At 44.3% G+C, this 24875-nt stretch overlaps 1 protein-coding gene across 3 annotated transcripts in view; it reads left to right on the top strand.

Annotated features, from left to right (window-relative positions):
* The window catches only part of LOC137327206 (rho guanine nucleotide exchange factor TIAM1-like), a 281965-nt gene that overhangs the window by 167509 nt on the left and 89581 nt on the right, over window positions 1-24875 (top strand). For all 3 annotated transcript variants that reach the window (XM_067992769.1, XM_067992770.1, XM_067992771.1), the window contains 3 exons: window positions 3743-3832; window positions 14469-14684; window positions 23540-23619. In XM_067992769.1, coding sequence (XP_067848870.1) covers window positions 3743-3832; window positions 14469-14684; window positions 23540-23619 — 386 coding nt within the window. The remainder of the gene's footprint in view (window positions 1-3742; window positions 3833-14468; window positions 14685-23539; window positions 23620-24875) is intronic.

The raw sequence follows: 24875 nt of genomic DNA, 5'->3' as shown, positions 1-24875 counted from the left end.
CCCAGACTTACCTGAGGGCAATTGCCAGCAAGGTAAGCGACCCAATTCCATCCAGCCATATGTGCAAGCTGCTTCTGGAGGTACGACAGGCATCGGCAGCTTTCCCCTATTATTATAATGAGGCCCAGGGCCCAAACTCTCTCGGGCCTCCTGGTTCGGGCTTGTGCTGGAATCGTGCATTTATTTATGCACCCGCAAACAAGCCATAAAGAATTTAGTCCCCTATGTGCCAAAATAGGCTCTCATTGTTGGGACATTAACTAACACCTCATCAAAAAGTACTTCAATCACTGCTTCAGTTGCAATTGATGCCATAGTCATTACAATAGAAACACTGAGGTCCTCAGTATCTTCTAGTGTGGAGCTCATTTCTGAAAGATATTCAACTTACTGCCTGGACTCAAACTTAGTGGACACAAGTTCCCATCAGTGTTGTTAGCAAAAATATTCGGACAGGAGACTGAGTGATTATGCTTCTCCAAAAAGCTTTGATTTCATCTCTGTAGACATATGAGACATTGCATCCCACACAACAGGACTGATACAGATCCAATTCTTTGGGCCCAATGTTAGCAGGGCTGCGGGTTCTCGGTGGGGGGGGGCCCACGCGCCCGGTGAAATTAGTCGGCTCCCCGCGCGATTGTAGCATCCAATCCACAAATTGGATCCACTTACCTAGTCCTCCGGGTTCCCCACTGCTGATCTGCGCGTCGGGCAGGTTGCGCATGCGCAGTAAGATCTGTCAGTTGGGGGAGCTCTATTTAAAGGGGCAGTCCTCCACTGACAGATGCTGCAACAAACAGAAAAAATCACAGCATGGAGCAGCCCAGGGGGAAGGCTGCTCCCAGTTTAATGATGCCTCACTCCAGGTATCAATACATGGGGTGAGGAGGAGGGGGAGGACAGAGATCTTCCTCCCGGCGGGCGGGAGGAAGCGGCCTGCCTCTGCCACCAGGAAGGCGTGGCTCGAGGTGGCAGAGGAGTTCACCAGCACCACCAACATATCGCCCACCTGCATACAGTGCAGGAGGCGCTCCAATGACCTCAGTAGGTCAGCCAAAGTGAGTACACTTACTCTTTCCCCTACACTCCGTCTGCCACATCACCGCCCCCAACCCACATCTCCTTCTGCACTGTCAACACTACTCTGTCACATCACCCCTCATACCCACTCAAACCTCATCCTCATCGTACCTGCACCTACTCACCTCGCCAGTACTCATCCCGCCACTACCACTCAACCCAATCCTCATACAATCTCATGGCTCTATCTCATACTCATCCTCTCATGCATCTCTTTCACGGCCAGCCTCACTCAACCTGCCACTACCTGTGCTGCAGCCACAGGGCATGCATCACATATGTGCAATAGGCAGTGTAATGCAAACGTGTCGTGAGCATGAAGGGGATGCACAAGGGTGTTTGAGGGTTTGTCATGGGTGTTACTTATATTGAATTTCTGACCAACTCACATTACGTATTATATTGGCACTACTACTGCCATGTCATCGCGAATCTTGTCTGGTCTGTGCAATAATGCCCTTTCCTGAGGATCACTATGAAGACCCACAACTGATGCCACCCATTGTGTCACTGCAGAGTGGGTGTAGGTGTATTTGCAGGGCTCTTTTGTGCAGACGGCTGAGAGACGTCAGCGATGTCCCCGGTTGCACCCTGGAAGGATGCGGAGGAGAGGTTGTTGAGGGCAGTGGTGACTTTGACAGCGACAGGTAAGAAGATGGTGCTCGGGCCAGCCGGGAGCAGCTTGGCATGAAGGAGGCTGCAGATGTCCACGACTACATGTCAAGTGACTCTGAGCAGCAGTGCACACAGAGGTTCAGAGAGGTCCAGGAAGCTGAGCCTCGGTCTGTGGACCCTATGGCGAGGATAGTGCCCTCTGCGACGCATCTCTCTCTGCGGTAGCCCTCCCTCCTGCTGTGCAGGTGGATGTGTCACAGCACTCTGTTGTGGAGCTCCACGTGTCAGAGGTGGATGGCGAGGCTGGTGATGCTGTTCGCCCTCCGAGGAGGTCATGACTGCAGCTACGGCGGCCCCCATCCGGAAGATGTACATCTGAGGGGGTCCGCAAGGTAGGTACATGTGTCTGGACACTGGGGTAAGTGTGCAAGTTGGTGACTTTGATTGTCAGGAGGAGGGTGGTGGAGGCCAAACTTTGTCCCAAGTGACAGAGTGGCCTCCTGCAATGAGTGAGGGTCTCCCCCCGCACCTGTCAAATGGACCTTTGCAGCTGCCACAGGCTGATGGCTGCAACACGTCCATTTGAACTGGGAGTGTTTCCCCCAGTGTGGGAAACAGTCCCAGGTTGCTCTAAAATCCCACCCCTCCTCACATAATCCCTTAATCAGGTCAGTTAATGACCTGAACAAGCCAAATAAATACTTTCAAGTGGCATCCCGCTGGCTTTAATTGCCTGCGGGATTCCCACCAGCGGGGGCTGCGCGCGCACGCCGGCGCGTCAGCACGGGAACCCAGAAGTGCGCGGGTTCGAGGTGGGCTCTGGTCCCGCTCCGGGATTTCACGATTTTCGGGGCCCCCCCGCCAGGAACGCACCCGATAGCGGGTGCTAAAATGCTGCCCTTTGTCTCGGTGATAACAGGTGGAGCACGACATCTGGCAGTGCTGACTGGCTTTGAACAAACCATCCCTGTACTGTTAGACTAGAATCAAACCCATATATTCCATATGAGTCAATTGATGCAGATGATTATTATGAGTTAGATTTTGTAAAGGAACTCAAAATGGAGAGGAGCAGGAAGTTGAGAAGGACATATTTCTTACCTTCCAAGTCTGTTACATTTCTTTGTAGTACCCATAAAACTTCAACATTGGATCTTTCTGAGAATTCTGCCTCAAGCAAGACTCATTCTAGAGTAGGTGCATTTGCTTATATACATTTTTTCTGACTTTATTCTTGTTCCCCCTCCAATCCAGATAAATTGACAATAAGGATTGGCAAATTATGGAGCATTGGAATGGCCATAAAAGAACCAACTTCAGCTTCATATTAGAGTTTTCTGTGATAGTCTGGGTAGAGAAGAAGTATGACAAATCATATATCCGGGCTAGACCTCTGTGCCGTCCCCCCCCACCCCCCCAAAAGATCATTCAAAAACTTGGGAGGTGAAAACAAGGATGCTTGCTTGGGTTTAGTTAGATGAGGATTACAATTTACTGAGTTAATTAGCTTTAGTTCAGCTACAAGCAAACAGTGCAGATCAGCTTGGCAGCAGACCAGGGGCAACTGTGTGGCCTACATGATGGGTGACATCATGTAGGCCAAACAGATCTTTCAACTGATGAAAATCTGTAGTTGATGACCTTGATGGGGTGCAGTCCATAGCCCAAGGAATTATATTACTTGATTTGTTGTAATTTGAAAAATTACTCTAATTCTATTGTTGGATACCACACTATACAGTGATATGTTGCCTGTCAAATGCTATAAGGGTACTTCAACGTTTGCCCCTTTTTACTTATGTTTGCTGTTATCTAATAGCCATTATCAACTTTTTGCTTGTGAATTTAAGAAATATTTCTTTGCTGCTGTTGTATTTTATTGAACCATGTATTTCAAAAAGAATGGCCAGGTTTATGTTTACGTAAAAGCATTTAGGTGTTTTCTAGTCCAAATAAAGCCTGAATTATCCTAGCTTATTAAACATTTATTTTTAAGCAACATTTTAATTTTATTTACATGACTTGTATCTCTTTCTCTATTTAGGATTTTGTGTTTCTTTAGTTGAAGAGGAGGAGTCATACCAGCAAATGATTATTACAGATGTAAAAGAAGGAGGTCTGGCTTCGTCAAAAGGTGATCTGGTTCTCTTCACAGACACATTCTTAACTTTAAAACTTTTAAATGACTCTCATTTTGTCTGCCTGTTACAAAGATCAATTGGAGTTCCTTTGTAGCCAGCATGGCGCAATAACTGAACACTGCTTACATAAAATTCTTGCTTTTTACATTTGGGAAAGACAGGGTAAATGCAGCTTACCAATGAAACCAATTTATGTGCATAATGATGGTTATTGCTTCTTCCACTATAGTGCAGATGCTAGGGACAAATGCACAATTCAATCTAGCATTTGAAAAGAAAAGTTTGTGCTTTTTTTATTTTAGGATCTATTTGGAGCTCCTTTTTACAAGATCAGTAAAAACCACCGATATGCAAATTGGAAATAACCTAATTAAATTCTTCGCAAAGTCAAATATGTTACATTCTTGTAGTCTTAAATTGATTCCTGTTTTAAGTTCATACCAGTATAGTTATTCAGCAATGTTTTTTGTCGCATCTATCCTGACACATCATATATCCGGGCTAGACCTCTGTACCATCCCCACCCCCCACCCCCAAAAGATCATTCAAAAACTTGGGAGGTGAAAACAAGGATGCTTGCTTGGTTTAGTTAGATGAGGATTACAATTTACTGAGTTAATTAGCTTTAGGTCAGCTACTGGCAGCAGACCAGGGGCAACTTCCTTGCCAATATGATCCCGCAGGGATCTGTCTTGGGGCCTCAATTATTCACAATATTTATTAACGACTTAGATGAAGACATAGAAAGCCTCATATCTAAGTTTGCCGATGACACAAAGATTGGTGGCATTGTAAGCAGTGTAGATGGAAACATAAAATTACAAAGCGATATTGATAAATTAGGTGAATGGGCAAAACTGTGGCAAATGGAATTCAATGTAGATAAATGTGAGGTCATCCACTTTGGATCAAAAAAGGACAGAACAGGGTACTTTCTAAATGGTAAAAAGTTAAAAACAGTGGATGTCCAAAGGGACTTCGGGGTTCAGGTACATGGATCATTGAAGTGTCATGAACAGGTGCAGAAAATAATCAATAAGGCTAATGGAATGCTGGCCTTTATATCTAGAGGACTGGAGTACAAGGGGGCAGAAGTTATGCTGCAGCTATACAAAACCCTGGTTAGACCGCACCTGGAGTACTGTGAGCAGTTCTGGGCACCGCACCTTCGGAAGGACATATTGGCCTTGGAGGGAGTGCAGCGTAGGTTTACTAGAATGTTACCCGGACTTCAAGGGTTAAGTTACGAGGAGAGATTACACAAATTAGGGTTGTATTCTCTAGAGTTTCGAAGGTTAAGGGGTGATCTGATCGAAGTTTCTAAGATATTAAGGGGGACAGATAGGGTGGATAGAAAGAAACTATTTCCGCTGGTTGGGGATTTTAGGAGTAGGGGGCACAGTCTAAAAATTAGAGCCAGACCTTCCAGGAGCGAGATTAGAAAACATTTCTACACACAAAGGGTGGTAGAAGTTCAGAACTCTCTTCCGCAAACGGCAATTGATACTAACTCAATTGCTAAATTTAAATCTGAGATAGATAGCTTTTTGGCAATCAAAGGTATTAAGGGATATGGACCAAAGGCAGGTATATGGAGTTAGATAACAGATCAGCCATGATCTTATCAAATGGCGGAGCAGGCACGAGGGGCTGAATGGCCTACTCCTGTTCCTATGTTCAATCTTGGGGAAGAATATATGACGAAGGCACTAAGTGGAGAAGAAAGTAAAGAGAAAGCCCTTGAATAAATTCTTACAGACAAAATTAAGAATCTCCTATTGAAGTTTCCACTGGATTTAGTGACTACTGATCACACAATTCCCAATTTAATATTTCCCAACTGATGAAGTCCTGGGGCCTTTGCCAAAGCCAGTATGCATTGATTGTAAATCCCAGAAACTTCAGGAATTTACTGTGTCTTGGCACATGCACCCTGAAGAATCGGCAAACAAATAAAATGTTGATGCTGAGATTAAAAAGAAAAACTGAATGCTGGAAATCTGGAATAAAACATAAAATGGTGAACATGCATAGCAGGGCTGTCAACATCTGGAAAGAGAAAAGGCTGCATAAAGTTTTGGTCGGACCTTGGGCTTACCCATTCCGGCGTAGGGATCGTTCCTTGCGTCCAGTTTGCGCCAGTAGGCTGGCGCTATCGAATTTCACCCCCATGATGTCTGCAACTCTCTCTCCGACCTTTCCTGCTTTGCTTCCCGCACTCCTGCAACCTAAGGATGATGTTACCAAGGGACAGCATGTAGATTGATGAAGATTGATCCTTGCAGTACTCTGGAGGTGAATGAGAAGAAGCCATTGCTGTGATGCGAAGGCTGTGTGATGGAGGGAGAGTGATGGTGGATTAGGCAGCCCTGTAGACAATCTTAATTGTACAGATGAAGAAATCAATTAGCTCCTTGCACTTGGTGTTAGGGTGAAGCTGGAGAGTTGGGGGGAGTGATGGCAGGGAAAGGGTTTTCGAAGAGGCGGTTCGTCTTGGATTTAAAAAAATGCCAATAGTAGCACCAATGTCATGATGATTGGAAGGTCAGAGGAGGGTAAATTGTGATTTAGAGAGTAAGTTGGTAAAGGATCGGGAAAAACAGGAGTTTTTTTTGAAGGGCAGATGGTAACATTTGTGGGGTTGGAGGTAAACTGGAAGGTGGAAACAAGAAAGTTGTCAAAGTTAGCCATATTAGTGATCAAGACCACAGAATTGGCAAGGGCATGTGAGATGCCAAGGCTGAGGGGATGAGTGTGGGAGTGAACTGATATGAAAGGTGAGGTTGATTGAGAACAGGAGGGCAAAAGGGAAGGAAGTAAGGGGGATTAAGATGAAGGTTGAAGTCGCTGAGAATGAGTGGATGCTTGGTGCAAAGGCTAAGGGAGGAGTAAAAGGTGGAGAATGAGATAATATAGTTATCATGGGACTTGGGAGGGGGTTAGATGACAAAGGCTTTGAATGAGAGGCAGGAAGAGGGCAAGGTTCTCAAAAAAAAAAGAAAGCATACCCAAGAAGTAAGGGGAGAAGATGAGATGGGTCTTGGCAATAAGAACCATAATGTTGCTGCAACATTTAGGGCACATGATGGAACATGTAGCCAAGCAAAGGTGAGGGGAAAGCAGTTCTGTTGATAAGCTGCATTTCTGTCAGTGCCAGAATGTCAATAACTAATCCGTAATGGAGTTGTGAATGGGCCTTGTTTGTGACAGAGTGAATGTTCTTGAGGGAGGATGTGAAGTAGGACAGTGACTGATGAGCCAGCAGGGCTGGAAATGGAACAGTGGAAGGGGAAAGGAAGACAGTGAGGAGGTTAGTGAGGTTAACTGTCAGGAAAGATGCAGAGTGGGATGATTGCTGGGAACAGGAGATGAGGCAGTTCGGGTTGCTACTCTGCAAGAGCTGGTGATGGGTGGCACAATAGGTGTGGTGGAGGATACTAAGGCACAAAGAGAGGGAGGTCTCAAGACTTGAGCCAGGGGCAGGGCAGACGGTGAGGTTAGTAGGAGAGTTGACTGTTAGGGGTGTGTTGTTGAAAGAAAAGGATGGAGTGAATAGGTGTATGGGAGGCAGAGACAGCATAAGGTAGAAAAGATTGAGAAAATGGAAGCAGGTATGTCATGTGGCCAATGGAGGGGATAGGGGCTCAGATTCATGCTGGCATCAAAAATGAGCACATAAGTGGTCACAGAAGGAAGCTTAAACTACATGAATAGGTGGCAGAGAACTTAACTAAGCAAAGAATCCCTTAGAATAAGGGTTTGAAGAGTCGAGTAACCAGTCCACTAGTTGAGACCAAGTCTGTCTTGAGGGTTGAGCACCAAGGCTGATGTGATCATTGGTCCGGCCCATATTAATGGCTGAGTGATGGTGGTCCTGTGGGTGAAAGTCTGGTAGTTGCAGTGTGAGGATATCTTCAGCAGGCTTGTTCTGTCTCTTTGTTAGTTTTGACTCTTGTATACTGCTCAGTCTTGTCCTTTTGAGCTCAACAACAAATGTAATTTTCCTGCTCAAAAGAAAATTGGTGGCACCAATCGAATTGCAACAACTACAGTTTCCTCAGTTCCAACTTACAGCTAATACTGATTTCATTCAAAAAACTTGGGTGGTGTCCAATTCCAAACTTTTAGAAACAGATTTTCCCTGAAAAGTAGGATCATACGGCTCAGAATGCATATCAGTCGAGCACAGTACAGACAGTGAAGTATGCAAGCCCCATTGCTTCTGTGAAACTGCCTGGAGGTCAAAGGCTGAATGGAGCCTTTTTGTTCTGAATGCTATTGCCTGCTATCTTTGGAGTACTGGAAGCAGAAACTCATTATGATATCCTAATTTATAGTCATTGAAATTTGTACTCGGCTTAGTGTTCAATGGAATCAAAAAACAAAATTGTTTCATCATGAAAACTGCAAGAATTCAAGCCATTCATTTGCACAGAGGCTGGAGAACAACAACATTGCAACTAGAGCCATATTTTCAGGACTTTAATGGATGAATTCCAATTCATTGATAGCATGTTGTCTAAAAATAATGGGGGTGAAGTTCTCGGGTGTTCTCCTGTTCATCTGCCGTGACTTCGGTGGAAGATTCTCAGAAACCCTACATAAATGGCATAAACACAATTTAGGTCTGGGAAAACCCCATGGAAATTCAGCCCCAAGCTGTTTAAATGTGACTACTTCTGATGTTTCCCAATCCACTTTGTTCCAGATATATATTTCCAATCATAGAGTACTATCTTGTGTAGAGGCATAGAAACAGCACATAAATCACAGTAAGCAAGAATATATATAAACGTTACAGGGCATTTTAATGAAATGGCTGTGAACGTACTGTCCTATTATTGGCAGCAGCCCTTCATTTGCATGTTCTTGCTAGGTGACCACGGAGCTTATTGGGTGCTGGTGGATGTTTCATGTAAATTAAGGCTAGAGCAAGTTATTAAGAGCTGCTCAAACCAATTTCTATTTTAACACTGCTCCAATTAACTAAAGTTATTTTGAAGGGAGGGGGAATTAGGAAATGGGCTGTAGTTTTGTCCTTCATTGGGCAAGAGCAGGGCTCGAGCCATTTGCCGCTGTCCTGTTAACGAGGATATTTTAAGTTTGTCTTTAAGAAAAGAAAAATGATCTCCTGCCCAAATGTTTTTGCTTATCTTCATTACCAGCAGGAATCATTGTCTTAGATTCAAAATGCCTGATTCCTTCCACGTTGTATTTAAATATGATGTGATGGAAGTAGAGCTGCGTCATGAAAAGTTTCTGTATTATATCTTTTTCATGAGAATCTTTAGCTAGACCAAGAAACTTTAGATTGATCAAAATATTGTGAATTTTGAAAAAGGTGACTCCAGCTCGCTACATTCTTAAAATTTCCTTTTACTACCCTTTGTTTCCTTCCCTCCAACCATCTCTATCCACGTGGTGAAAATCCCCTTAATTCCATATGCCATTATATTTGCCATAGGTCTCTTATATGATATCTTAAATTCTTTTTTGAAAATCCTTATAAACCACATCCACTATATTTCCTTTATTTATCCACTCTATGTCTTCAAAGAATTCTATAAGATTGATCAATTAGACCTGTTTTTAGAAATTTGTCCTGACTGGCCATGATTAACTCTTGTTTCTCCAGGTGCCTAGTAATTTCATCCTAAATTATTGACTCACGTAGTTTACCAACAACTGAAGTAAGGCTATCTGGTCTATGATTTCCCACCTTATCCCTGTCGCCTTTATTTTGAAGATAGGGGTCACATTTTCCACACTTCTATTCTCTGGTATAATCTCACTATGATTTGCTTTTTTTCCAATCAAGTACCCTGACTTTGACTATTTTTTTCCCCTTTTCTATTATTCTCACTGAATCTTATCATGTGTTACTGTATCTCAAATGTTCCCCTGCTTTTAGGTTGCCTATTTGCTCCACTTCATTAGACAGAATCAAGTCAAGTAGTTCGTTTTTATTTGTTGGAGTGGCAACATAGTGGGCTAGAAATTGGGCCCTGTAGCACCCGTTGTTTCGGTGATACGCAGCCTCCCAAAGTCCCAAGGTGGTGTCTTGGCTGCGCACACTTGTTTCCAGTGTGATGTGCACCGGATGCCATCTTGATATAGGTATTAGCATATGCGCAAATACCGAATGCTGGCAGCATGTAAAGTAGGGACAAAATGTGTACAATAAGTGTGCAATGCTGATTTAAAGTGATAGAAACCATTTTGGACCTTAACGCTCAACACAACGCACAGTCTTAACCACGCACACTGAGCATGTCTTAGAGTGCCTGGCGGCCCCCCCACCAGCGCTATTTAAAGGGACCATGCAGGTGTTGCAGGTTAGATGCTGAATTATTGCTTCTGGCTGCTGATGGAATAGGAAGTGTATTTTAAGCTCCCTATACTTACTGAGAGTTCCTAGAGTACATTTGAGAGTGGTTTGGTTTGGCAGCTACTGCCTTACGGTTTGGAAAGTTACAACCGTGGTTGAACAACATTCCTGGCAACCATGGGTGGTCTGCTAGGGCTCCCGCTGGGCATTGAGCACGACTGGGAGCATGCAGAGAGGCCACGCACAGCAGGTCAAGCTGCGAGGAGAGGGAGGACGAGGTGGCGCAGGGCACTGAGCAGGAGGCCATATCCAGTGAGGGCCTTCTGGGACCAATTCTCTTACCTCAACATGAGCGAGGAGCAGTGCATCTGACAGCTGAGGTTCACCAAGGAAGCCGTGACTGAGATCTGTCAACTGGTGCGGCCACAACTGCAGCCTCAGAGCAGGGCAAGGACAGCATTGCCTGTGACTGTGAAGGTAACTGTGGCGCTGAACTTCTACAGCTCAGGATCATTTCAGGCCTCTGCTGGCGACATTTGCAACATCTCACAGTATGCAGTGCACTGCTGCATAAGGGAGGTCACAGACCAGGAACAGGGTCATCACCTTCCCTCTTGACAGAGACAAACAGAACGAGCAGGCACGGGGGTTCGGCCGCATTGCTGGCTTCCCCATGGTATAGGGTGCCATTGACTGCACGCACATTGCCCTGCGTGCCCCACATATCAACTCGGCCGTCTTCGTCAACCGAAAGGGCTTCCACTCCCTGAACATGCAACTGGTGTGCAACCACACGCATCAAATCATGGAGGTCGATGCCCGCTACCCTGGGAGCAGTCATGATGCCTTTGTTATGCAGCAGTCCAACTGCCAGCTGTATTTCAACCAGCTTGGCAAGTCAAAGGTAGGCTATTGGGCCTCATGCTGTGGCTCATGACTCCAGTCAGGAACCTGCATGCTCAGCAGACCTACAATGAGAGCCATGCTGCCAGTGTCGTGGAGCACACCACAGGCCTCCTGAAACAACGCTTCCACTGCCTGGACCGTCCTGAAGGAGTCCTCCAGTACTCTGCTGAGCGGGTGGGAAGATTTGTGGTGGTTCGCTGCATGCTGCACAATCTCACCATCATGAGGGACCAGCTCTTGCCATCAATGATCAGAGAAGACCCTGAACCAGAGATGGAGGAGGAGGAGGAGGAGGAGGAAGAGGCGGAGGAGGGGGAGGAACCGGAGGAAGAAGTAGAGGAAGACGCAAAGGTGCAACAGGGACCACATGCCTTGTCTGCAAGGGCTCTGCGTGCTTACCTGATCCGTGCCCGCTATCAATAATGTCAAATACATCCTTGAACTCACCTACAGTCCTACACTACTGTCCTGTCCGCTCCCACATGACCAAATTTGCCCTCCATCTGATTACACATTGGTTTCCCCCTCAGCTCATCCTACAAATTAAAACCACCACCAAATGCAAATTCAATTAACAAATAAAATGATGGAAACAGAACAGAACTATTCACCCGTGTGCATTTCCTTAGTGCCTGTTGTTTTTGTGCCTTTACCTATCCTGTGCTCCTACGAGGTGCATCCTCAGTGGCTGGAGTATGGGTGGTGGAAGGCTGCTGGCTTTCAATGGAGGAGCGTGCTGGTGGCCTTGGAGGACGATCTTGAGCAGCTCTGGGCTGGGAGGGCCTGGCTTCAGACAGCACCATGTCAGCATGGGCTGCAGCAGTCTGGCCTGGCTGGCTGATAGGCAACAACAAGGGCACTGGCGGAGTGGCAGGGGTGGGAGCAGGAATGCTGTTGTCCTGAGAGAGGACAGCCGGTCCGACTGCCATGGCGCCACTGCCACTCTCCCAGGGCAGCGCCTCAGCAATCCTGGTAATCAGCTCGAGAACAGATAGCTGGAGTGCTGTGATGCCCTGGAAGCCCCGTTCTGCAGTGGTCCCCAGAGCCACAATAGCAGCAGTCTGAGCTTCCAAGGCAGGAGTCTGAGCTCCAAATGCAGCAGTCAGACCTTGGATGGCAGATGTTTGTGCTGCAATGGATGCTGTGACTTCAGTCATCTGACGCTGCATCATGGTGGGTTCCACAGGTGCGATGATGGAGGTGACCACCCGTTCCATGTTGGAAAAGATGGGCTCCAAGCTCTGCGCAAAGCCCTGTGCCAAGTTGGAGCTGGACTCCTCCTTGCTCCTTGACATTGTGCGCAGGCTTTCCAGTGCCCCAAGCATTTGTTGGTGTACGCCCATCAGCCATCTTATGTAGCCCGGCCCATCGAAGTCCTCACCTGACTCCTTTGCAGCAGAACTAGTGAGTGACCTCGCCCTCTGGTGAACTGGCACCTGTGGTATCCGGTCCCCCTGCCCCATCTCCTGCGCACTTGTGCCCAGTGTCTCACCACGTGCAGATCCCTCCTTTAACCTAACCTCTGAAGGACGCGCAGTGTCGTCTCTTAGCTGGTGGATGCGAGTGTCAGATTGAGTGACAGTGTGCCTTTAGTGTCCCCTTCCTCCTCCTTGGACGGTGTTGCCACGTGTTCTTTGGTATCTGCAATGACCAAGGGAAACAGGTTGAGTTGTGGAACAGGGAGAGGAGCAAGTAAGACGTGCGTGCTGACAACACCTGCAGCACGTGAGTCAGTAAAGATTATGGGAGGAGGGAGATGTGGGAAACGAGAAGGAGCATTAGATATGCAGAGCCCCCCTTCACGGGACCTCCAGCGCGGCATGTTGTCACAGCTGCAACGACGGCCTGCCCAATGATCCGAAGCACAGTCTCCTCCAAGGGGGTGAGAACATGTAGGCGTGCCCGTCCACCCTCCGGTCTCTTCTGCTGCCGGCTGGTATGCGCCACCTTTTCCTGCAAGACAGAGGGCAGTGTGTCAGTGAGTATCCTGCAAGATGTCTCGGTGATGTGCCTGTCATCATCGAAGAGCTGCCAGTGTGTGTGACCTGTGAGTGGTGGTTGTGTGGCCTGCAAGTGTGGTACTATGTGCGGCTGAGATGCAACATGCCAAGTGCAGTATTGCGTAAGGATGGGCAGTGTTTGTTGGTTAGTGGGTGACGGGGGATGTGATGCGTGGAGCAGTGGTGCAGTTGGCAGGATGTGCCACTGACACTTGCATTCTCTCACCTTGACCACTCGTGTCAAATCATTGAACTTCTTTTGGCGCTGCACCCACGTGCCTGATGCGCTGCTCCTGGCGTTCACTTCCTGGGCCACAGCCTCCCAATGCCTGTGGAGCTGATGTGTGGAGGGTCTTCTGCCACCCTCCTTTTGTCCACCCCCTCCACCAGGGCCTCGAGTGCATCATCGGAGAAGCATAAAGCCCGCTGTCTCGCTGGTCCTGCCATCCTTCCAGCCATCTTTCCCTCCTCCCAGTGGACTGTAAATGTCCCATTTAAAATGTGCACCTGCACCTTTAAGAGGTGCAGGCTGCCGATGACGTGTGCTGAGCACGCCCCATTTCAGGCTTCCTCATTCTCCGTGCAGCCAGCGCTACCTGCGCTGCTAAGAGCTGCATGCAGCTTTCATGCTAACTAGCAGGCAGCATGAAATTCACGTGCAGCCTGCGTAGGGACCATTGGGCATGGGCTAATAGCGGATCGCGCTACCCATGCCCGATAACAGGCTTTATCCAATTTTTTGTTCCCCCCATTGACTTGAGAAAACAGTCCTGCAAAATATCTCCCCCTTTTCACTGCAAACATTTTCCCTATCCGTCTATTTTTAGATGATTACAATCACGTACAGTTATAACTCTATTGTTAATCCACATCTCTCCAATTAGTCTACAAATTTCATTCTCAATTTCCTTTCTGCTCTTCAGCAGTATATAATATAACCCCAGTATTGTGACTGATCCCTTGTTATTCCTCAGCTCAATCCAAAAAACTCTGTTTGAGCCACTTCTCTATTTACATCCTATACACTCTAACACTCAACATGAGTGGTAAGAAGAAGCTAAATATTTGTCCTACATTTTTCATAGAGTTGAGTTCCTGATCTTGGCAATGCTGTCAGTGAAAAGCATTGAGAGAAGGTTAGGCTCTTTTCCAAATAAGGGGAAATTTGTGAGTGATTCACTCCAGGCTGCTGTCATATCTGCCTCCCTCGGGCTTTGTGAACTGATTACTTGCTCTTATAGTCGTCAAAAATGCATCATGGGGGAAGAACCTAAAATAGGAATTTTGTTTTTAAATGGGTAAATTTAAAAAGATATAATTAAACTGATGGAAGACAAGTGTTACTTTTTGAATTGTAAATTCTTAATGCATATTTTCTCTGGCTTCTGCATTCAGGTCTAAAAATAGGTGATGAAGTTTTGGAGATTAATAAAATGAAAGCTAAAGATCTGGTTGTATCTGACTTGAAGACTATCCTGTCTGCGCCTTCACTTTCTCTCACTGTACGAACATATGGTCAGCCAGTAGATGGGCATGTATGCCTCTCACCTCTTCGACGGATGGGAGCAATGGATGCATTGGGTGACAGTGGATTTGTTTCCAGCCATCAAGGTAGGGGCTACCATTACTATTTCAAAAATTCATTATGCATAGGATTGTACTTAGATTTTTCAAGGTAGTAAAATAATGAAATACCAAGGGGGTAATTTTAATCTAAACCGTGAGACGCTGACGGGTTTGGATCGGCCACCTATTTTACACCCCACCTGATTTTACTTCAGTGGGAAGTAAAACTGGGTGAGGTGTAAAACGGGCAGCCGATCTTATCATGCCAGTTTTCCGCTGGGTTGGGGCGTAATTTTAACCTAACCCAGATTATTATTCACTTACCTTCCAATGGCTGCAGTTTTTTTCTATCCTTTTACTTGATTCACTTTTTAACATTTTCTTCATGATGTTCTGATAGTGCTGGTGTTTGTTATATTGGCTTTGTAACATCAAATTAAGTCCTGAAATGTCACCGTCTGTTGCTGTTAACAATCTCGAACTGTGTTTTTGCAGTGGAGAGAAATAAGTAACTAAATAAATAACTTTTTTCAGAAAACTATTTTGAATGTTTTCTTTATTATTACTCCCCATTTTTATAATCTATTTTTAAATGAAAAATATATATGTGCAGTGGAACTTTAATTATCTACCATAATGGGGAGGTTAGAAATAATTTTATATAGATGATGGTTAGAATGTGGAATTCTGTCATAAACTGTTGTTGAAGCAGCGTCTGTATAAATATTTAAAAAGTAGTATTGGATGGTTACTTCAAAAAGAGGAATATTAAAGAGCACAGGGAACAAGCAGGAAAGTGGGATTAGATTAGGTGACACATCAGCACAAAGTCGATGGACCAAATGGCCTGTTTCTGAACTGTGACATTCTATGAGTTGAGGAGAGAGTGACTGCCCTTGACATCAAGGCAACAATCGACCAAGTGCGACACCAAGGAGCCCTGGTAAAACTAAAGTCAATGAGGATCAGGGGGAAAATTCTCCAATGTCTGGAGTCATACCTAGCACAAAGGAAGATGGTTGTGGTTGTTGGAGGTCAATCACCTCAGCCCTAGGACACCACTGCAGGAGTTCATTAGGGCCATGTCCTAGGCTCAACTATCTTCAGCTGCTTCATCAATGATCTTCCAGCCATCATAACATTAGACGTAAGGCTGTTTGCTGAAGATTGCATGGTGTTCGGCTCCATTAGCAATTCCTCAGGTAATGAAGCAGCCCGTGTCCGCATGCTGCAAGATGTCGACAACATCCAGGCTTATACTGATAAGTGGCAAGTAACATTCGTGCCACACAAGTGCCAGGCAATGCCCATCTCCAACAAGAGAGAGTCTTAACTACCTCCCTTTGACATTCATTGGTATCACCATTGGCCAGTCCCCACCATCAACATCCTGGGGGTCACCATTGACGAAAAACGCAACTGAAATAGCCACATAAATACTGTGGCTATTAGAGCAGGTCAGAGGCTGGGTATTCTGCGACGAGTGGCTCACCTCTTGATTCCCCGAACCCTTTCCACCATCTACAAGGCACAAGTCAGGGGTGTGATGAAATACTCTCCACTTGCATGGAGCAGCTGCAAAAACACTCGAAGCTCGACATCATCCAGCTTTAAACATCCGCTCCCTCCACCACCAATGTACCATGGCTGCAGTATGTATTATCTACAGGATGCACTGCAGCAAGTCACCAAGGCTTCTTCGGCAGCACCTCCAAAACCCGCGTTCTCTATCATCTAGAAGGATGAGGGCAGCAGGTGCATAGGAACAGTATCACCTCCAAATTCCCTCCAAGTCAAACACCATCCTGATTTGGACATATATCACCGTTCCTTCATTGTTGCTGATCAAAATCCTGGAACTCCCTACCTAACAACATTGTGGGAGTACCTTCACAACATGGACTGAAGCAGTTCAAGAAGAAGACCCATCACCAATGTCTCAAGAGCAACTAGGGATTGACAATAAATGCTGGCATTGCCTGCGATGCCTACATCCCAAAGAATAATAAAGAAAAATTCTATGGAAGGGAACCTCTGGTGGGTAATGTAAATTGGCAGATAAACGAGTGCCCAAGGGGTATACTGCTGGTTATTGCATTTGAATTTTGAATGTGCTGCCTCTCCGTACTCATCTATCTTGGCCATCTCCAGCAGCATTCCATTTTGTTGCTTTGTTCTTACTGGCAGGATAAGGTAGAGGTAGCGCTGGAACAGATGATCTGCTAGATCAAAGCTCTCTCACGTACCACACCACAAATTCAGCTGTGGGATCTGTCACAGGCCCAAGAGAGCCAGCCAAAATGCTACATTGGCACCAACCATACGCTGTCCTTCCTCTCTCCCCTCCAGCCACAGAGGTGTACTAAACACTCTATTCCTGGTAGAGGGACATGTGTTGATTTAAAAGCAGGGGCTACTGCTGGGATCGCTGGAGGTGAGTGCATGCTACTTTTAGTGCTCAGCTCTGTAGCAGGGATCAGTGGTCAGCGTTGAACAACATTTTTAGCTGACTATTTTGGATCTGGTATTGGTTAGGTGTGTGAGGGAGATTTGAGCCACCAAATTAGCTAATAGATGAGCTATTCTAGCACAAACTGATTTTGCTGGCAGGAACAGAACAATGGAGGTGAGTGAAGAAAAAATGCTTGCAGCCCAACTCCTGCTGCTATGCTCAAAAATTCTCACTGATCCTTGAGATTTTACTGTATATAACTATTTTGTGGTGAAATGTGTAGCTGTGCCATTTACAGGTAATTCAGCAAGCTATACTTCCTAACTGTAGGAATGACTAGAAAATGCATTTATAGTCTTAAACACAAAACAAAGATTAGTGGTGTATAAATTAACTATTTCTAAAGTTTCTTCATCGTGGGTGCTTGCTTTTTAAGAGCAGATCTTGTTTTGTTTAAACTGGAGCTCCAATAAAGCTCTGAACAATTCTTGCATGAGTAATAATCAAGAGAGGAGGGAAAAAACTTTGTTATTGGCAGGATCTGTATTACCAGAGATTTAATTGAATACCGATAACAGTAGCATTCTGCCTTTATGTTGAGCAGATGCTGGTATGAAAATTGTATAAAGTCTAGGATGCAGTTTTTATACCGGTTCATCTTTGTTCTGATGATTCCCCAATTAACCAGCATCAATTTCATACCAGTATGAAGTTCCTTAAATATTGTACAATGTACAAGACGTGTGATTCCAATGAACAGATCTACTGTACTCCATCAACCAAGAGAAGGCTGAATTTTGCTTTCCTTTGATTATCATCAATTCTATGTGGGGGCAGGCGGAGCCAACCAATGACATTATTACAAGAATACATACAGCAGTCATCATTTTGCCATGAAAAGAATTTACATTACTGTTTCATGCTTCTGATATTAAATGTACTGGCATATTGAAAAGGATACTTACTATATGATAGGCTATTTATTTAATCGAACATACATAATGTGTGCAACAGCATTGTTCAAGAGATCACTGACTAACAATATAAATTAAAAAAAACAAAAAACTGTAAATCTGAAATAAATGCAGGAAACACAAAGCAGGCCAATTAGCATTTTTTGGACAGAACTGACAGGTTAATGTTTCAAGTACAACCAATCACCAGAACTGGAAAAAAATTACAGATGCATAGCATTTAAAAGGGAACAGAATAAAGGGAAATCGGAGGGACACACACACACACACACACACACACACACATGAAAATTAGATTTAAAATTTTGTTTCTGTTAACGAAGTCTCAATGTCCACCTGGTTAAGAAACAAGGCTGTAAGTAAAACTAGTTTGTTTAACTACATTTTCAGGCACACGACTGACACTTTCCATTGGCTTCAAAAAATAAATAGTACTTATTTTGCCTGAAGCAGAATAAGGAAACCTATATCACAGCTTTTTATTCACTGAACTTAGCATTACCTTAAGGATGAATGGTTCATTAAATAGAATTTAGATTACACTAATAATGCTAGCATTTCAGTAACGTGTAAGTTTTAGCTAATAAGAGCCTGGGGTAATAGTTAATTTAGCTACTGCAGATATTGTCCTTACTTTGTAAAGGGATACCAGTTGGAGTTTCATGAAGCAATTGTGAAGGCAGTTTTTTTTAATGAAGGTTGTGAATCACAATTTAACTAGTTGGACACATTTTAATCACAGAAAATGGAAAATGCTATTGTATAGGTAAATTGAATCATTTTCTTCTGACAGGATAGTTTTACCTCACTGTATTCAAAGCCAACTTTCAACCACATCTGTGCATTCTGAGCATGTGCGATTTGAAGAATTTCTCAGCACGCAATCTGTGCAAAAAGCATTGACCTGTAGAGTAGAAAGTGTACCCCTCATCCTGACGGACTTGAGACTTTTTGTTTTTACCAAAAGACTTTGGGGGAAAAAGAACCTGGAGATTGAATTGTCAAGGCTTTATATCAGGCAAGTTGGGCATTTATTTACATTTATTAACAACAGTCCCTACCCAAGGCTTCCTCCCATCCCCGATTGTGAGGCCTTCTTGAACCCCTTCCCGTAACTTACCTGAGTGCTGTTCTTTTGGTCCTCGGCGATGAACTCCTGCTGCTTAATATTGTGTTCCCGCTCACTGGCCTGCTGTCGCTTCCCGCCGGTTTCGGGTGGGAGACATACTGAGGCATGGAGATGAGGCCCAGGAATTAAAATCTCCTGGGGCTCCTGCTGCCAAGATTGGGATGGTTTGCCACCTGCCTCGGCCCTTGGCTACTCGACTCCCACCGCGAGTTAAAATCGAGGCTTTAGTGTTTTAACTAGACCCGCAAGTATTACTATGCAAGTATCAGTTGAACAGCAAGTTACTTCTATTGACTTCTGTTACAAGCCACAGTGCACTTTGATCTATGCAGAAGTGAAGATGGTTAGAGTTAAGATTGAAAGTATTTTAGTCTGGAGCACAAAAATTTAGACGTGTATCATCAGAAGTTAAGTTTTGTTAAATTCTCGGCAGCCAAAAAATTATGATGTATTTTGGGTGACTTCTAAAGCAACAATGTCCTGAATGCGCAACTGTAGGAGTGAAGTGAGTTTAAATGTTGTCCATATATGGACAACATTTAAAGGATAGGTAAAGGCAATCCCCTACATTGCCTTTACCTATCCTCTGTTATTTCTTCAAAGATTTCTATTAGGTTGGTCAAAAAGACTTGGTTTACTGGTTCTGATTAACTCGCGTTTCTCCAAGTGCTTAATAATTTCATCCCAGATTATAAATTGTTGTAGTTTGCCAACAACTGAAGTAATACAAACTAGTCTATGATTTCCCAGCTTTCCTTGTCTTTTTTGTAATGGCGAATCACATTTGCTACTCTTCAGTAGTCTGGCATGATATTCCTTTCCTTAGAGTTTTGGAAAATTATAGTCAGATCCTTCACTATTTCTTCCCTAGCTTCCTTCAGGACCTTTGATGTAAACCATCAGGTTCTGGTGATTTGTCTACCATAAGCTTGTGTAACTTCCTTTGCAATATTTCTTGTTGAATAGTAAGCTCCATTGAATTGTTCTACTTTCCAAATATCCACCTCTGTGAAAATTGAGGCAAGGTAGTTAATTAGTATCCCTTCATTCCCTCACTCTTGACTATGAGCTTCTATCCTTCACCTTGCAGCAACTCTAACCCTACCTTGACTATCCTCTTCCTACTGATTTGCCTATAAAAAGCTCTTTATTTTTTGCTAATTTTCTCTCAGAATCTCTTTTAACATTTCTCATCTCACTTTTTTGTCCTGGCTTTCATTTTTATTATCTGCCTGTAAGTGCTAAATATTTTTTTCCATAATATACTTAATTTGTAACTTTTCCATCTTGTATTTGAATATTTCCCATTTAACACCAATGGTTCTATTTACCAATTTTTCCTTCCATTTAATTTGAGCAAAGTCCTTTTTAAATCTTATTATAATTATTTTGCTCTTGACTTTTTTAAAATTCAAAAATGATCAATTAGACGTCGTTCTGTGAGTTGAGGGGAGCTGTTAAGATAAAAATATAAATGATCCTCATTGCTGATTAATAAGAGTGCAATTGGGAATCAATGTTCCCCAGATGTGGGCCAGAGGAAAAAGTGACAAAGACCCATAACGTTCCCCATTGTGTCTGATCAGGATTTGCTGAGACTTCCACAGGACGCAACTGGGCCTGTGCCTATAGTAGATGCAAGCCTGGCATTGTTATTTTAATGAGGTGAGGTGTTTGTTCCCTGGCTTCCACCTCATCTTCTCGTTGGGTGCCCAGTGAAACCTGGTGCTTTGGCCTGCCCTGGAGCCACACTGATCACAGGGTCTTTTTTTTATTCGTTCATGGGATGTGGGCGTCGCTGGTAAGTCCAGCATTTATTGCCCATCCCTAATTGCCCTTGAGAAGGTGGTGGTGAGCCACCTTCTTGAACCGCTGCAGTCCGTGTGGTGAAGCTTCTCCCACTGTGCTGTTAGGAAGGGAGTTCCAGGATTTTGACCCAGCGACGATGAAGAACGGCGATATATTTCCAAGTCGGGATGGTGTGTGACTTGGAGGGGAACGTGCAGGTGGTGTTGTTCCCATGTACCTACTGCTTTTGTCCTTCTAGGTGGTAGAGGTCGCGGGTTTGGGAGGTGCTGTCGAAGAAGCCTTTGCGAGTTGCTGCAGTGCATCCTGTGGATGGTACACACTGCAGCCACAGTGCGCCGGTGGTGGATGGGGTTCCAATCAAGCGGGCTGCTTTGTCCTGGATGGTGTCGAGTTTCTTGAGTGTTGTTGGAGCTGCGCTTATCCAGGCAAGTGGAGAGTATTCCATCACACTCCTGACTTGTGCCTTGTAGATAGTGGAAAGGCTTTGGGGAGTCGGGAGGTGAGTCACTCGCTACAGAATACCCAGCCTCTGACCTGCTCTTGTAGCCACAGTATTTATGTGGCTGGTCCAGTTAAGTTTCTGGTCAATGGTGACCCCCAGGCTGTTGATGGTGGGGGATTTGGTAATGGTAATGCCGTTGAATGTCAAGGGGAGGTGGTTAGACTCTCTCTTGTTGGAGTCATTGCCTGGCACTTATCTGGCGCGAATGTTACTTGCCACTTATTAGCCCAAGCCTGGATGTTGTCCAGGTCTTGCTGCGTGCGGGCTCGGACTGCTTCATTATCTGAGGGGTTGCGAATGGAACTGAACACTGTGCAATCATCAGCGAACATCCCCATTTCTGACCTTATGATGGAGGGAAGGTCATTGATGAAGCAGCTGAAGATGGTTGAGCCGAGGACACTGCCCTGAGGAATTCGTGCAGCAATGTCCCGGGGATGAGATGATTGGCCTCCAACAACCACTACCATCTTCCTTTGTGGTAGGTATGATTCCAGCCACTGGAGAGTTTTCCCCCTGATTCCCATTGACTTCAATTTTACTAGGGCTTCTTGGTGCCACACTTGGTCAAATGCTGCCTTGATGTCAAGGGCAGTTACTCTCACCTCACCTCTGGATTTCAGCTCTTTTGTCTGTGTTTGGACCAAGGCTGTAATGAGGTCTGGAGCCGAGTGGTCCTGGCGGAACCCAAATTGAGCATCGGTAAGCAGGTTATTGGTGAGTAAGTGCCGCTTGATAGTACTGTCGAGGACACCTTCCATCACTTTGCTGATGATTGAGAGTAGACTGATGGGGTGGAAATTGGCCGGATTGTATTTGTCCTGCTTTTTGTGGACAGGACATACCTGGTCAATTTTCCACATTGTTGGGTAGATGCCAGTGTTGTAGCTGTACTGGAACAGGGATCCTGAGGACAGGCCAAAGATCCTATAGAAAGAGGGGAGATTTAATTTGACCTCCCCCGTCCCCCCCAACTTGAGATTCAAGCCAGCCAGGGGCCTTCTGGTTACTGGACTCCATCAACAGTCAGAAGGTTCCAATCTTGGAGGCCTGGAGCACAGTGCTCAGCCCTGCAGCTGCAGTCAAATTTGCCTCCCGCTTTTAGGTGCAAGGCTCAGCCCGGAGTGGGCCTGTACCTGGAGTTCTCCTGAGCCAAAAATGTGTGCGGCTGTCTCCTCTTTTGCATAGAAGACTTGCGGTGCACAGAGAAGAAAATCTATTCTGTGTTTTCCTAGTTCTTCCTTAACTGCTGCAGTGGTTGCACTGCTGAAGTGTCATTTGTTTTCACTTCACATTTCAGAACCAACTGGAACCACCCCTCTTTGTCTTTGCTCAATAATCTAGTTTTACCGTGGCAAAAAAACACAGGAAGCTGTTAGTGAGGCAGGGCAGCAGAAAAATAAAGAAAAACTGACTAAATGGAGAGCAAAATAAATGGAAAAATGTTGTAAGTGAATCAGCGCTCACAAATAGCATTAACTGCAACCCCCATGTTTCTTGTGGGTCTTTAATAGTTAGCACTTTTAAAAAATAATTAAAGGGGGCTTGATGCTGTGATCTCTACCAGCTGTTATCACTCTTTAAATAATTACAGAGAGCTTGGTAAAGTGATCTCTACCAGCTGTTGTTGATGTCCTTTTAGACTCCCACAATTGTTAAAAGTGAACAAAATAGCAGATATAAAGTTTACAGCTTTAATGGATTTTGTAGCAGTAATCCTGTTACCCTAAACCTGTCCTATTATCAGTTGACAAAAGCTTTGCATCTATGGTTTGAGCTGATCTGTGAATACTGCACAATGTATTGGTAGCATGGGAATAATTGCAAGATATTTATTATTACCTGAAAATGTTTTCTGTCCATTCAAAACTGTTGAAGTTCTCTGCTGACACCCTAAGATTAACTAAAAATCAGGTATTCACATGCAACTTTAAAATGATCCAAGCCTTTATTTGCTTTGTACAACTTTAATCATTAATGAGTTGTTATGATTTGTTGTACTCATTATATATTTACTTTTTTACTTCTGGACAGAAATGTTAAACAACCATGCTGAACCTAGCCATGATAAAGAGAGGCTCACTGTATCACTTGAGACTGGTGAAGCATGTAAGGTAAGTCTGTTGTATTATCACAGTTGAGTGTGCGCACACCAACAGCCCATTCAGTAAATTCTGAGGATTAATTATTGAATTAATAACCATAGCTTTATTAGTACATTAATCTATTTGATCTTATTAGCATTGTCATAGCATCTAGGGTAAATCTTCACTCCCATTTATCAGTTGACGCTATATTTTCTGTTTATTGGCTATAGTCCTGGAAATATAGTATTGTGGGAAGTTGACACATGTGTGTTTTCATGGAAACTATAATTTTTCTGACTCAGTGATATAGACAAAGCAGCACTATCTCTGTACTAAGATTAAGCAGTACTAGAATTGTTCTGAACACTTGTGTAAACAGGGTTAAGAATTTTGAGTGAAGTTTATGTCTATAAATTTTGTTACTGTTCATTTACAGATCCTTCAAATGCATTCTTAGAATATGTAGCTTATGGTGCATTTAAATACAAAATGTCCTTTCGTAGAAACCAAATTTCATTTTTTTTCCTATTACAGTGCGATAAAATGCCATAAATTACTGGATCCATTGATTGTAAATGTATTTTCATTGTACTAAAAAAGCAGTTTTTTACCTGAGGGGTATATTGTGTTAATAATTTCACAAACCATATATTTAAGTATTAAATTGGATGTTTTCAGACCCTTATCGTTGCCTGAAAAGTAATGTCTCAGTGCACTCAGAACTCGAGAGGACTTGGATATGAGACTTGAGTAATCTACATGTAAATTTTCCCAAACTGATAACTCTCAATCAACCCAATACTCCATAAATTAAATGTACTGGAAAGCAATTCAGTTCAGAGAAGACTTAAGAATAGATTGCCTGTCCACTTGCATGATTTAGAGCATAGGGAACTTTACCTTGGATTTATTTGTTGTACCTGACCTGAAAGATGGTTGAATTGGCTGTTACTAGTGTAATATCCTCGTCTCAAATAGTGCCATCAGATTTTGTGTGAATTTACCTGAAATTAAGAGATTTATGCATCTGGCTCAGTGCTAGCATTCCCACCTCTGAGTCAGAAGGTTGTGGGTTCAGGTTTCTCTCCAGAGGCTTGAGCATGTAACTTAGGCTGACACGTCAGTGCAGTACTGAGGGAGTGCTGCACTGTCAGAGGGTACCGTCTTTTGGACAGATGTTAAACCGAGTCCTGCTCAGGCAGATGTAAAAGATCTCACAGTACTATTCTAAGAGTCAGGGAGTTCCTCCAGTGTCCTGGCCAACACCTATCCCTCAACCAACA

The sequence above is a fragment of the Heptranchias perlo genome, chromosome 11 (assembly GCF_035084215.1).
Source record: "Heptranchias perlo isolate sHepPer1 chromosome 11, sHepPer1.hap1, whole genome shotgun sequence".
In the NCBI taxonomy this organism is placed as follows: Eukaryota; Metazoa; Chordata; class Chondrichthyes; order Hexanchiformes; family Hexanchidae; genus Heptranchias; species Heptranchias perlo.
The sequence above is the reverse complement of the archived record's forward strand: the minus strand, read 5'-3'. Positions and strand labels throughout refer to the sequence as shown.